The sequence below is a fragment of the Morchella importuna genome (genome assembly GCF_003444635.1).
Source record: "Morchella importuna strain M04M26 chromosome Unknown Morimp01GS003, whole genome shotgun sequence".
NCBI lineage: Eukaryota > Fungi > Ascomycota > Pezizomycetes > Pezizales > Morchellaceae > Morchella > Morchella importuna.
The window spans coordinates 1,421,721-1,436,380 of NW_025763400.1; the positions used below are offsets into that span (position 1 = coordinate 1,421,721).

Sequence of the window (14,660 nt, forward strand, 5' to 3'; positions counted from 1 at the left end):
CTAGGCAAATGAGGGCTAGGTACTAGTATTTATGTGTGTAACTGAATCATCACCTTGCCCGCTCAATCTTACGCTTGACACTCGGCTCGCCTCAACACCCACATATTCATGACAGCGAACAGCCCGCCCCTCCGAGCTTCGCAACCCGGCCGACAACAACTGATACATACTACATAGATAGAAGACCTTTGAATATCGAGGGAAAGGAAGGACAATATTGACAGGTTTCCTTGTATACAGGAAAGAATCCCCTCATAATCCAAGCCAACAGCAGAAACAGACGCCCCACCAGTCGCCGTTCCTGGGTGCTTCTTGATTGCCTCTTCTTTCCTCCCTCTTCGACCTCCTCACCTGCTCTCTGATCTCTGCTCGTCTTTCTCCCACTAATCCCTCCGTGCATGGCGGTATCGTATGGAGCTTAGATCACGCAAGAATCAAGCATCTGGAAGAGCATCTGTTGCTGATCTCAGGCCGACCTCCGCCGTCTTTACAAGCTCTTCAGCCTCATCTGCTTCCTCGCCCGCCGATCATCCACTATCCCCCACGCTCTCCGACACTAGTAACACGCCTCTCCTACGAAGGTAGTTATTCACCGTCTCTTTTATTTTTTTACTTTCTGAGTCTCTCTTCCACCCGCTCACCCACCTTCATCATTTACCTTTGCGTCATATCTTTTGATCTTCCTCCTCTCCCAATCGCAACAAAATTGTCAAAAGGAAGAGAGAAAGTCACACATACACACACACAAAAAAAAGAAGGACACTTGTTCATGCCTCCTCGCAGAGTCACTCGTTCATCGACGAGACAATCCTCAGATCAGGCCGTCTCGTCGACCAACAATATCTCCCCCACCACTGCCTCTCCTACATCGCCATCTATCACAACACCGTCCTCGTCGAAATCAAATCGTAAACGAAAATCCTCTGGCCAGGTAACGGAAGAACCAGAACCCTCTTCAGGCCCTCGCAACCGAAAGCGTCCCAAGGCGTCCTCTTCTACAACTACACCTCCAAAGCAGCAAGAAAACCAGCCCTCGAGTCGAAGAAAGGGCAAAGGAAAGAAGACGGCTAGCGTAAAAAACGCAGCCATGGACATGCCAGAGGAAAGGTAAGTTACGTTGGGGGGGTTGAACATAAAACAAGCATAGGATGAATTGTCATGGCTAACAAAAGGATAGTAATATGCCCGTAGAGGCTAGCGTGCCGGTAGAGACACCTGATGTTTCATCATCAACACATAAACGTAGGTCAAGTCGGAGTAAAAAATCGACAAGGGGTTTGGATTCCCTCAAAGTTCCATTTAACCTTCCTTCATAATACATCTCCATCTTGATGGTTGATTAACTAAGCATTGAATAGATAATACTACTGCTGCCACCAACACTAATACTGCCACCACTTCTTCCACCACTTCTTCTCGCCGAGCGCCACGAAGGATGAACAACGATTTAAGTGACCCAGATGTTCGGATGAGTGAGCCGAACGATGTCGAAGAAGAGGAAGATGATGACGATGAGGAAGATGAAGATGATAACTTTGACATTGATGAGGACCATGATGAAGAAATGGGGGATGCAGGGCCTGGGGAAGATGATGAGCATGATAGAGAAGAGGATGACTATGAGCATGATGAGGATGACGAGGACGTCTTCGAAGGAAGTTATCTCGGTGGTGTCCACAATTCGAGCGGGATTTCCAATACCCTCCGAGCCCTCTCAGGAATGGTTTCCGGGATTTCTTCACGACTTCGAGATATTCTTGCCAATCTTAGACAGAAAGACGATCCCTCGACCCAGCTAATTGCTTTGCAGGAGTTGGCTGAAATTCTACTCGTATCAACTGAAGATAATCTATCAGGCCATTTTTCGCCGGACCAGTTTGTTAAAGAACTTGTCAGTTTAATGGAAGATCAGGGACCATTTGGTGAAAATCCTGATATGATGTTGCTTGCATGCCGATGCATAGCAAACCTAATGGAGGCCTTGCCAGCGGCAACAGCTAATGTAGTATATGGTGGTGCTGTTCCGGTACTTTGCAGAAAACTGATGGAGATTCAGTACATCGATTTGGCCGAACAGGCCTTAAGCGTATGTGTTTCGCTTTTAAAGGGGATGATTTGTGAAACTTACTAATGATTATCATCATCCAGACGCTTGAGAAGATATCTGTCGAGTATCCGACATCTATAGTCAGAGAAGGCGGTTTAGTAGCGTGTCTTACATACTTGGATTTTTTTGCCACCAATGTTCAAAGGACAGCGGTTACAACAGCAGCAAATTGTTGCCGGAACATCCCTGACGATTGCTTTCCTACAGTTAGGGATGTTATGCCAACCCTCTTAAACGTCTTGAATAGCAGCGATCAGAAAGTTGTTGAACATGCATGCCTATGCGTCGCTCGCATTGTGGACAGCTTCCGCCATTATCCGGATAAGCTGGAACAACTTATGTCAAGAGATATGATGAAGGCTATCTTACAGCTCCTTCTACCTGGCACAACAAATCTTGTTGGACCTCATATCCACACCCAGTTTCTGCGGGTCCTGGGAATAGTCGCAAAGGCTAGCCCAACGCTGTCTATGGATATGCTAAAAATGAATATTGTTGATACGCTTTTCCAGATTTTGACCGGAGTTTCACCTCCCGCCGATCATGATGGAGCAGCAATGAAGAACGATACTGTGATGACTATGCAAGCCCTCATCCATAGGCCAAGGGAGCAAGTTTTCGAGACTTTGAATGTTATCTGCGAGTTGTTACCCGGACTACCTCATGGTAAATTTACTAGCCCTCTCACTTTAGATCCCTTTACTGACATCGCTTGAGGCGAGGAACATGGCGGTCTATTCGATATTCCCGATGGGTCAAGGCCCTCGAAGGATCCATCGGATGAAGACGAAGAAGAGGAGGAGGATCCCGACGAGAAAAGACGTCGACTACTAAGCGGTTGCAAAGATGAGCTGAAGCGTTTTGCAACAATTCTTCTTCCAACACTCACGGACGCTTACTCAAGTACTGTCAATTTCGATGTTCGGCGGAAGGTCCTTACAGCCCAGCTAAAGATGATATGTAATTTGGATGCGGAAATTCTCAAAGAAGCTTTATCGAGTGTCCAATTTGCATCGCACTTGGCATCAATACTCTCGCAACAGGATAATGAAACTCTGGTTACTGCTGCTTTCCAAGCTGCCGAGTTGCTCCTTCGACGCCTTCCAGAGATTTACACTTATCACTTCTACCGGGAGGGTGTTTTTGCTGAAATATCTAAGCTTGCCTCCAAGAAGACAGAACGCTCGGTCATGGATAAGGAACTTCAAGGAAGTGATGACGATAGGAAGTCTGATGATTCGGGGGATAGTGAAGAACGTATGAGTTCATCACCAGTGAGCTCAAGGTCATCTTCATCTTCAAGACATGCTCCTACCGGTACCACGATGGACAGGCAACAATGGATTGTAGAGAGGGCTGTGGCGTTCATGGAGGCACACGATAAAGATGAAAGTGCAGAAATCAGGGGAAAGGCTTTGAAGATCATGGAAGACTTGAAAGCCCTGGGAGAAGGATTAAAATCTTCGAATAGCCCCGAGAGTCTTTTTGAACGCTTGGCTACTTATTTTGACAATGATAACTCCCTGGATTCGATTTCCAGTTTTGAGCTTCTCAATTCTCATATCGTGGAGGCGCTGTTGGCGGTTCTGAAGGGTGGCCCTGGTAAATACTATCCTTATCTATGACAATCGGAAGGTGCTAATTGTGATAGAAATTGATAAACTTGACATCCGGCGGGCGTTTCTTGAAGTTTTTATGCGTACCGGCTTGTCAAAATCGCACACCAGCGAAGGAGATACACCGCTGAGTGTTTTGGTCCACAAACTTCAAGAGTTGTTGAGCCGCTCTGAGCACTTTGAGGTGATCACAGTTCATCAAAATACGTTTGATGGAAATAGAAGTAGCGCTGCGTCTATGTTGGCAAAGCAATTGCGCCTTAAACTGGTAGCAGACGAGGAATCCGAAATTCCGCGGGCTTACCGGAACATCATGGTCTCGATTCATGCAATTGCAACATTCAAGGCGTTGGATGATTATCTCAGGCCCCGAATTAGCCTTTCAGAACGTCCAAGAACACGTAGAGATCCAAACACCGGGGGTGCTATGGCTAATGCTCTTGCAGCCTTTGCAGCGGCAGCAGGTATTCCGCGGGCAGCGGCGGCAGCAGCTTCTGGACAGGCGCCTGACCTAGCGGCGCCCAGGTCACCAAGAACAGGTCGGCGCAGCACACGACGGAAACCAGCAACCACAGACGGAGCATCCTCGAGTGCTTCGCATGAAAAGGCCCCAAGAAAAGAGAGAGAGAATCAGGCATCAGGACAGGAGCAGTTAGAGTGCATGGACGAAAGGCAATTGCCGGATGATGAAGAGATGGATGAAATGGACGCCGTGCTTGATGACCTCGATCGAGAAATGGAGGATGAACCTGAACCTGAAGCCGGTCCTGTGAATATGGAGGTAGCCTCAAGTGGCAAGGTTACAGCTCGGAAAGAAGATGGGACCCGAGTAGCCACGCCCTCTGGAGTCGCCCCCAACCCTCCCCGGGCACCGGGACCGTCCTCGCAGACTTTAGGAACCCGCGTAGCTGCTATTCAGACACCTCCAGACTGGCATATAGAGTTCAGCATTGGCGATCAAGTTATCTCTAATGACATGACAATTTATCGGGCAGTGCATCTGGGTAGGGACCAGCCTGAAGAGCAGTCATACCGTAACGTCTGGGCCACGGTACATCCCATAAAGTTTCGTAGGATGCCTGGACCTGCACCATTGGAAGGCTCTTTATCTCCTGCTCCGGATCATTCTCAATCGACTTCAGCTTTCCCTGCCTCTTTGGATAAAAACAAAATTTCTTCTTCTATACTTCAACTTCTTAGCATACTTCATGCGCTCAATGCAAATCTCGACGATGTATTTGCTGGCGATAACGAGGCCAATAAACCTGCCAACCCTCAGCCATTGAGTCAATTTGTCAACACCAAATTGACTGCTAAACTGAACCGCCAGCTGGAAGAACCCTTGATTGTTGCCAGTGCGTGTTTACCTAGTTGGAGTGAGGATCTTGCAAGGCTTTATCCCTTTCTATTCCCATTTGAGACTCGTCACCTGTTCCTACAATCAACATCGTTCGGCTACTCGCGTTCCATGACAAGGTGGCAAAACTCCCAGTCTACAGGTGACTCGCGACAAGACCGCCATCGCGACGATAACCGACCATTCCTTGGTAGGCTTCAGCGCCAGAAAGTTCGAATTTCGCGGGTTCGAATCCTCGAATCTGCAATCAAGGTCATGGAACTTTATGGTGCGTCGCCGAGCGTTTTGGAGGTAGAATATTTTGAAGAGGTTGGAACTGGCCTTGGACCTACACTTGAGTTTTATTCAAGCGTATCCAGGGCATTTGCCAAAAAGAAGTTGAAGTTGTGGCGAGAGAATGAATCACAACCCACTAGCGACTATGCGTTTGGTAAACAAGGTCTTTTTCCGGCACCAATGAACGAATCAATGGCAGAATCAGAGAATGGTCGCAGAGTATTGCACCTTTTTAAAATGTTGGGCAAATTTGTGGCCCGCTCCATGCTTGATTCGCGTATAATTGACATATCGTTCAACCCAACATTCTTCCGCACCGGTGAGAACGACGAACCAGTCGCGCCATCATTGGGAGCTGTGGGTACTGTGGATAAAGACCTTGCCAACTCTTTAAAGATGCTCCGGAAGTTCGTTTTAGCAAAGAAAGCGATAGATAGCAATATGGTACTTACTGCTGAAGGGAAGATAAAGAGAATCAGCGAGATCAGAGTCGATTCGGCAAGCGTTGAGGACCTTGCATTGGATTTTACACTCCCAGGATACCAAGATATCGAACTTATCCCCAACGGTGCTAATATTCCTGTTACAGTTTATAACATTGCCAATTATGTTGATAGGGTCATCGACCTTACTCTTGGAAGTGGTGTGAGACGCCAGGCAGAGGCATTCCGCGCAGGCTTTTCGCAGGTTTTCCCTTACTCTGCATTGAGAGCCTTCACACCCGACGAACTGGTCATGCTCTTTGGCCGAGTAGATGAGGATTGGTCGCTTGAGAGTACGTTTTTACATGTCCTTTCTAAATAAAAAAAAAGAAAAAACCGAAAAGCTGCTGACAAATACTTGTAGCTTTGATGGATTCGATTAAGGCAGATCATGGGTTCAACATGGACAGCAAGAGTGTACGAAACTTACTGCAGGCTATGAGCGAGTTCAAGTTACAAGAGCGTCGTGACTTCCTACAATTCGTTACAGGAAGTCCAAAGCTCCCCATTGGAGGTATGTTCGATAAGGGAAAGAATAACTTTTATATGCATATATAGCTAACTTTTCTGGAAGGTTTTAAATCCTTGACACCATTATTTACTGTTGTGTGCAAACCAAGCGAAGCACCTTACACCTCGGATGACTACCTTCCGAGCGTTATGACTTGTGTGAACTATCTCAAGCTGCCAGATTATTCGACACTGGAGATCTTGAAAGAGCGATTGTCAGTAGCCATCAGAGAAGGTCAAGGTGCTTTCCATCTCTCTTAACCTTTGTCTCATGAGCTAGGCATGAGCTCGCATGACCGATCCTAGATTGAAAAAATGTCAAATGGATGATCGCAAACGTTAGTGCAGGCATTTTCTTGTTTCAAGTTCTTGAATCGCGTTCCGAAACTCTTGTAACCAGCACTGTTTCCTAATGATATACTTATACTATTTCTTTTCTGTCTCTTTTGTTTTCCCTTTGGAAAGGGTTTCAGTTCAAAGGTAGAACGAGGCGAAACAGTTCTTTTTCTCGGTTTGGTTGCAATTTGTCATTAATTTAAGTCCTACCTTTGTATGTTCTTTTTTTCACCCTTTGTGATTTTTTTTTTAAAAAAAAAAAAAAGGTGGTTGCCTGAAAGGGGATATTAGGGTTTTCCCCCTTGTTTTTCATACTATGCATTTTTTTTTTTTTTTTTTTTTGTAGGTAGCTATGAAGTTTGAATTGAAGTATGATTACTACAAAACTAATCTGGCTGAGAGTTTATTGATTGTGATTTGAGCCATAAGCAAATTAGATTACTGACCTATCATGAACTCTACCTCCACGGACCTGCTCAATGATAAAGTCATGTCCAGGGTGCTAAACGGCATACAGGTATGTAATGTACGTATATACTTTGATCTAGCAGTCATGATCACATCAGATTCCTCAGGTATGGAGCTTCATCTACTTCCCAAGTGCACATGCGTCAGTACATGTATGTTTACATCTGGTAAAGAGCCCAGAAAACATTCATCAATGGAGGATTTTTACTTTGATGAAAGGATACACATTTTATTAACATCATCACCTTTCACGAGAATTCTTTTGCTATTGTGATTGAATACATGTAGATACTCTGAGCTAAACGAATAATGTACCCGAAGATGACCAGAAACACGTAAATTTTCACTCAATAAGAAATTTTTGGTATACACCCATGCTGTTGATGAGAGGACGAAATAATGACCATGCCGATAACAGTGTGCAAGGCTTATCAACATTAAACGGTCTTGACGAGTGATATGTCGTGATTTCATAACTTTTATACATACATTCTTGCGCGGTCGGTTCGAGGCCGCTCAAGAAACTACATGTATGGCTAGGGCTCAAGTATCAAATGAACAAGAGCTTGTATGTAAGCACTATTCTGCAGTACAAATTTCTATTCCCTTTTTAGTACATGTAGCATAAGTACATACTCAGTAAGAACATGTACGTATGTAGGTACATACATGTACGTATAGGTATGTTGATGAATGTCGTCCTGCTACACATACAGGTATATATCACAAGGTTTGGTGCCTAGTATGTTTCTTTTTAGTTTGACATGAGCTTTGTTTTATTTTTCTCTTAGTTTAGGCAAATCTCATTGTGCGATTCTTTATCTATTGTGTGGCGTTTTGCTGTGGCGCGACGTGTCTCGCCCAGATTGGGAGGGCCAAGGGGGCTTAACAGAGTCGAAAGCACCAACGCCCCAACTTCCACACCGCGTCTTCCTCGCGCGTTCTTCTTTCCACCGACACCAACCCAACACCGCATCTCATCTCCACCGCACCGAACAATCATTCGTAACGATCAACACCACCAACCTCATTTCTAGTCCAGTCAACTCACACTAATTGAGAATGCCTCCCCAAGTACTGTCCGAATCCGAATCAGACGGCGATCTGATCCCTGCCAGAAACTCGAGGAAGGCCATGCCTGTGGATGACGACGACATTGAAGATGATGTCGTAGAAGAGCAGGATGATGAGGAAGATGCCGCCGACGAGGATGGGGAAGAATTTATCGTAGAGGCTATCAAAGACCACAAGTTCGAGGGCAAGGTACGTCGATATTGTCTGGATAGGAATACAGGTACTAGTCTGGCTAGTTATGGAACATCATCGCTGACGGACGAGTGGTCGCTACATAGAAATTGTACCTTCATGTCAAATGGAAGGGATACGAAAAGAAGAGCGACATGACCTGGGAGCCCGAGGAGAATTGCGAGTAAGTTCATACTTATTGTCTTTCGAAGGGCCAAACATTGATGATCCATTGTCGGACAGGGGAGCAAAGGAAATCTTGCAGGAGTACTACGAGAAGATTGGTGGCCGCCCGATGTATCGCGCCATCTCAATTCCGAAACGCGGACGGCAACCCGCTGGGGGGGCTTCAGCTCCTGTATCAGCGGCGCCCAAGAACACCAAACGTGCCAGGACATCTTTTGGCGCTTCTTCTTCAAAGTCAAATGGGGATGATGCCTCGCCGGCACCTGTAGAGCTCACGACCAAGAAAAATTGGGATGAGGATGCCACCATCGATACCATCGAAAAGACAAGCAAGGGTCTTGTTTGTTATGTTCACTGGTAGGGCTCCCTTTATCGATACCTAGATATCGCTTTTGATTCTTAGCTGAGAATGTGTATCGAAACAAACATCGTACTAATATCGCATATATAGGGCTGATGGAAAGAAAACACAACATCCCATCCAGGATGTCTATAACAAGTGCCCCCAGAAGGTAATTCATAAAAAAAAGATTTCATGACAGATATGGTTGCTGACTCATTCTATCTGTAGATGCTCAGCTTCTACGAGCAGCACCTTGTCTTCAAGGAAAGTGGTACTTTATAAGTTGGCCAATCTTCCTCACCTAGTTTTAGAAGCCCGAGGGCGGAAAGAGTATGATTACGAAGTATATTACGATGGGATAAGGGAAAGGCCTCATAATTTTTCTCCGGTTTTTTACTTTTATTTTTTGTTTCCCTCCTTTACCAGATTCCCTGTTTGTGCAGTAAGAATATCCGTATGTTTGTATACTGTACTTGTCCGACGATTAAAGAAGAAGAGAAGGAGGAAATGTGGTAAGTAATTGATTGCATTAGCCAAGGGGAAATGGGTGGCGTCCCACTTTTTTTTTCTTTTTTTTTTTTCTTTTTTTTTTTTTTTCCTCCTATACGTTTCTTTCCTAGTTATTCCCCAGCGCCAATTTTATCGTCTTACTTTTCACTATTCTTTTTGAAACTTTGTGCATTTTACATTTTTGTTTAGGTTCTAGACAAGAATATGTTTGTGCATTGTGAGTCCGGAATTGGGGTTCATCTAGTTATAAAAAACCAAGAGCGTTTTTATTTCTAGAAACTTTGGAATGGTAGAAAGGCGCATATAGTCGCAGAATTGATAGGATTTACATAACCCTAACCCTATCGCGGGAAAGACTTCAATGGCCTGATAAATACATTTTGACAACCGCTAAAGTTTATTCTAGTGTTTAATATTAGCAACACCAATAGCATTGTCTCTCGGAGGAATTATGACCTCTGTCCTGCACGATTTATTACTACATGTAGTCAGTACTACTTTACTCTAGTCTAATCTAATCTGGATTTGACAGGGCTTGAAGATAACAATCGGATCATGCTGCCGGAATTGGGGGGATCCGGGGCGTTACTTAGACGTGTAGGTACATGTATTTGAGCGGCACCCTCACATAAAATTCGAAAAGTTCGAGTGAATCGTAAAGAGTAAACTCAAAGGAAGAAAACTCCAAATCTATTACAATTTTTCATAATAACGTTATATGGTAGCAATTTCTGAACATTACAAAAAGCAAACAGAAACAATCCAAAGGTTTTAAGTGCCGCAATGGAACCATGTAACCTCAGAAACACGCGTTGTACAGAATGTCCCCTTGCCTCAACATTTGTCAAAAACCCCCTCGCCCCCACAAGTCTACCTTAAGCATAAAGTTTGTAGGCAACCAGAGCACCGACGGCGGCAACCGCAAAAAAGGCATAGATGGCACTATAGAGCAGATATTAGTCATTATTCTAGGGGAGAAAGGGAGATAAGGCGATGGTGTGGATGGGAATGAATTTTTAAGATATCGGTAAATGTTAAAGCCGAGTGATTATATGGCAAGGTTGATAGCAGAAGTAGGGAAAGGGGACATACACTCCGGCGTCTGTCGATGATTGCCCTGTCGCAGGTTTTGATGCGGAGGCGACAGGCTTCTTGTTGGACGGCTAAAGATTGAAGGTGAGCGACGCCCAGATCTCAACGAAATCAGATGCGAGTTGCCAAATACGTACACTTCTCTTCAGGTTTCCAACCAAAAGCCCTGCCAGGATTTCACGTGCTTCATCCGAGTGCCCGACATCCTGCAGTTAGTAGTACCAGGGTGAGTATTCATTCAATACCAAATTAAAAGCTGCCAAATTTGTGATAAATGCCGTACCTCAAAAGCCTCAGTAGCATCTACCCCAGCAACATCCATCAAGACCTCCTCACCACCTCTATCGCGTAGGGGGGCGATGTTAGCAGAATATACATAAGCAAAGTGCCGCTGCGCTTAAGGAGCTGAATTACGTACGGGTGCTCATCGACGAAACCAGAAATGGAGTAGACCTTATCGTGAATGATCATCCATAAATCCTGTTGATGGTAAGGGGAGTGTTAGTTAGGTTGCAAAAGTCACCAAGTGAAAAAAATGGTATTCCAGAGATGCTTGAAGTAGGGATGTTTCTGGTGGGATGAATTTCGCCGTACCTTCTTGGACTGGTGCTCCTTGACCTGCTCAAGAGTAAATGTAGTTTCTGACATCGCGATTTATGTTGAAGCTGAAGGAAGTGACTGATTATCTAGTTAGGAATTGTTGAAAGAATGTTGTGGTGGTGGACAATAAGGCAAGTGAGGGTGTCTAGATAAGTGAGACGGATGAAGAAGAAAAGGAGAGAGGGAGAGAAGGGGGAAATATAATTAACACGAGATGCAAGAGGACAGCTGTTTGCTGTTAGCCCGTTACCCACGGCAATTTCAACTAACCAAGGGAGAAAAAAATTATGGGTCCCTTTCCGAACGGCGGGAGACAATCATTCTAACGCTTTCTAGTAGCCGAGTATTGCCAAGGCGATATTCCTACCAATCAATATATTTGATTTATGGTAGGTACTCAGTCAATCAGTTCTTGGGCGGAAGGGCTGGAACCCGAGTGACCTAGAAGATCCTCATAGAACAATACTCTTAGAGTATCACCGGTAGATGCATGTAAGTGGTATTCTCCACTCCTGAGACACCCTTTTCAAAGGCTCCCGGCTGCGGCCACAAGGGTACCCCAGAAAACCGTTTACTAAAGTCTGTCTTTGACAGGCTGCTTACTACAACTTGAGTACTTGACTATGGACAAAAACCACATGTGGAGTATTACCAGAATGCTTGTTTCAGCCGCATAAAGCGGTATAGGTAAGTACTAGGGTGTAGCGAAAAGTGATTAGAATCTGATAAGACAAATACACGTATTCACCGCAACATTCACTTATCAGATTCTGATCACTTACCCTCAACACCCGGTACGTACATGTTTGTGTAGGTACATGTATCTACTGTACAATACTAGTTAGGACTCAGTTAGGTGAACCTTTAGGCTATTATTATAATCGCGGTGACTGGCTTTTGTGTGAGACCCTCAGTGATTTATTACATGCCTGCATCAAAAGCTTCTACTCGGGGCAGGTAAGAAGAACCTGAAAATGACTTTTGATGGTAACAACCTCTGATTCGCGGCTGGCGAAAAGCTACACGAAATTGAGCACCTGCTTGCAGCTTGCATTTTCAGGTTCTTATTGCCTGCCCCGAGTACATACATGCATGTAGTTTTGAAATGAGTATTACAGCTTTGTCTGGAACAGTGAGTACAAAGGCTGACTAATAAGTTATCTCATTCGTCTGTAGAATGATGCCAAGGTCATATGGAGTTGCTTACCAAATGATCCTCACAGCGCCGTCGTGGTGTCCCCTCCATGAAACAAGGAAAAAAAAGGAGGGTCAACCCCATTTCTGGCAACACTAACGACGAACCTCCTACGCTCTGAAGGATCATCAAACTTCACGCTTTATTTCCATCTCATCTCCTTACCAGCACCTTTATACAGCAACTTTGAACCTCTCCCTCCCCTAAAATCTCTCTCCCACGTCTCGCCTTAAGCATGTCTCGGCGCCCCAATCCTGCTGCTGCCAAAGCTGCCGACAAAGCCGCTGCAAATCAGGCCGTCATCAAATCACTACTTAAGCTGCCTGGAAACAAGATATGCGCTGATTGCAAGAGAAATAAGCTTCCTAGATGGGCTAGCTGGAATCTGGGGCTTTTCATATGTATTAGGTCGGTTCTAGTGCCCTTGTTATGGAGCTTGTCAGTGCGGATAGATGCTGACATTGAAGCTGTATAGGTGCTCTGGCATACATCGAGGCATGGGTACTCATATTAGCAAAGGTATGGAGCTTCTTTAGAGCTCTCTTTGAAGCTACTTTAGTGGTTACTAATGTTGATGTACATCATAGTTAAGTCTGTGGATCTCGACACATGGACAGATGAACAGTTGGCTAGCATGCTGAAATGGGGAAATACTAAGGCGAACAAGTATGGATAGCTAGGCGCCCTCTTATAAATGATAGTAATTAACTATCGAACCAGGTACTGGGAAGCGAATCTTGCGCCAGGACACGTGCCGTCAGAAGCGTACGCACCTTTTGTCGGGAATTCTCAAAATTGATTGGACGAAAAATCTGACCTAGAGTAGGAAAATTGAAAACTTCGTACGCACAAAATATGATGCCAAAAGATGGGTTATGGAAGGCGGAATGCCTGACCCATCTACCCTTGATGATTCTGGAGAAGAGGACAATCTGGTAGCTTATTCTTTTCGTGCATAATTCCTTCCCACTAACTCGTTTTTCAAGCCTTTGAATGTTGTTCAGCAGAAGCTGGAGAACAGACAAATATCCTCCCCTACGCCGCAACAAGCACCGAAGCAACAGCAAAACATTAACCTCTTCGATGATCTTTCTCCAATGGAGCTGCCAAGGTCCACTACCGCACCTCCGGGAAATAAGAATCAACCTTCCCCTAAGAGTGCTCCTGCTCCACCAAAGTCTACAAAGCCAGTCGATTCTCTTTTGGGCTTAGATTTTTTTGGATCGTCGGACCCGACTCCAGCTCGCCCAGCTTCCGTAAATTCAAACCCAGTAACAAACACCGCCTCATCTCGGCCTGATCTCAATAGGTCAATTCTCTCTCTATATGCCTCAAAGCCGCAGCCTCGGACCCAACATGCCCAGAACTCTTCATTTTCTGGTATGTCACAGCCTTCGGTTCATCAGCATACGGTATCCTCAGGTCTCGGAGATCTTAATGACGCATTTGGAGGGCTTGGGTTTTCTTCACAAAGTACCGGTCCCTCTATATCCACCATACCCGTTGCTCAATCAACAGCTCCCAAGCCTTCTCCATTTGCAAACCTAACAGCCGGGATGATGAAGTCCTCGGCTGGTTCTCAACTATCGCCTACTTCAAGCAATGGATTCTTTGGGTCTTCGACATCTACAAAGCAATCAATTTATTCAAAGACCACTGGGTCGTCTGCCATGGACGATTTGTTTGACTTTTCCTCGACACCTGCGCCTGCACTGGCAGCACCGGCCATATCCACTATGAGTGCATTTAACTTGACTGCAACTAATGCCACTACCCCTAAACAGCCAACTACGCCGCAGTTCTCATTTGATGCAAATGCGTGGGCTGCACCGGCCGCGACAATCTCTACGGCCTCAAACAATGAGTCTGCCTGGGGGACGTCGATAGGAAGTGCTAGCATTGCCTCTAACGCATGGGGCTCACCAGCAACCACATCCGTTAGTAAGCCACCTACTTCAGTGGTAGGAATTTCGTCTATGGCACCCCCAAAGAGTAGTGAGGATGATGAATGGGGCGCATTTAGCACTGGAGGAGCTGCAACATCAGGAGCACCAGTGCAGACAACCGGTTTTGGTCAGGACGATCTATTCGGAAACGTATGGAAGTAGATATTTTTATTGAAATGCATGTAGGGAAAATTAGTTATTGCAATAATTGTTCATTAGCGCGTTTCTCAGCAAATAGACTTTGTGAGGGCAGAGGGAAATGATTGATATGATATTGGTAGCCAAGAAGGGATAAGAGGCAGTCTGAGGCGGTGTTACGTTTTTTCTCTCTTTTTCTTTGTAATCAATTTCGGATGTTTACTCACTATTAGTTAAAATCATTTGATTATTG

The 14,660-nt window shown here is 45.2% G+C and overlaps 4 protein-coding genes across 4 annotated transcripts; 3 read left to right on the forward strand and 1 right to left on the reverse strand.

Moving 5' to 3' along the window:
- Positions 1-411: 411 nt before the first annotated feature.
- Positions 412-6,644, forward strand: LAJ45_01888 (uncharacterized protein; the record flags this gene model as incomplete). The annotated part of the gene is made up of 10 exons (XM_046111480.1): positions 412-581; positions 784-1,107; positions 1,178-1,275; positions 1,359-2,086; positions 2,149-2,773; positions 2,825-3,709; positions 3,759-6,131; positions 6,203-6,352; positions 6,413-6,563; positions 6,629-6,644. 10 exons carry the CDS (start codon positions 412-414, stop codon positions 6,642-6,644), a joined length of 5,520 nt encoding a protein of 1,839 aa, XP_045975424.1.
- Positions 6,645-8,214: 1,570 nt separating this feature from the next.
- On the forward strand, positions 8,215-9,208 carry LAJ45_01889 (uncharacterized protein; the record flags this gene model as incomplete). Its single annotated transcript, XM_046111481.1, has 5 exons — positions 8,215-8,415; positions 8,505-8,581; positions 8,641-8,940; positions 9,035-9,095; positions 9,155-9,208. 5 exons carry the CDS (start codon positions 8,215-8,217, stop codon positions 9,206-9,208), a joined length of 693 nt encoding a protein of 230 aa, XP_045975425.1.
- A 1,103-nt stretch (positions 9,209-10,311) lies between these two features.
- Positions 10,312-11,176, reverse strand: LAJ45_01890 (uncharacterized protein; the record flags this gene model as incomplete). Its single annotated transcript, XM_046111482.1, has 6 exons — positions 10,312-10,378; positions 10,529-10,599; positions 10,666-10,734; positions 10,812-10,869; positions 10,947-11,008; positions 11,123-11,176. The coding sequence occupies 6 exons, from the start codon at positions 11,174-11,176 to the stop codon at positions 10,312-10,314; spliced, it is 381 nt and encodes a 126-aa protein (XP_045975426.1).
- A 1,382-nt stretch (positions 11,177-12,558) lies between these two features.
- On the forward strand, positions 12,559-14,431 carry LAJ45_01891 (uncharacterized protein; the record flags this gene model as incomplete). The annotated part of the gene is made up of 8 exons (XM_046111483.1): positions 12,559-12,731; positions 12,799-12,842; positions 12,911-12,989; positions 13,044-13,088; positions 13,150-13,258; positions 13,310-13,579; positions 13,633-13,735; positions 13,842-14,431. The coding sequence occupies 8 exons, from the start codon at positions 12,559-12,561 to the stop codon at positions 14,429-14,431; spliced, it is 1,413 nt and encodes a 470-aa protein (XP_045975427.1).
- Between the last annotated feature and the right edge of the window lie 229 nt (positions 14,432-14,660).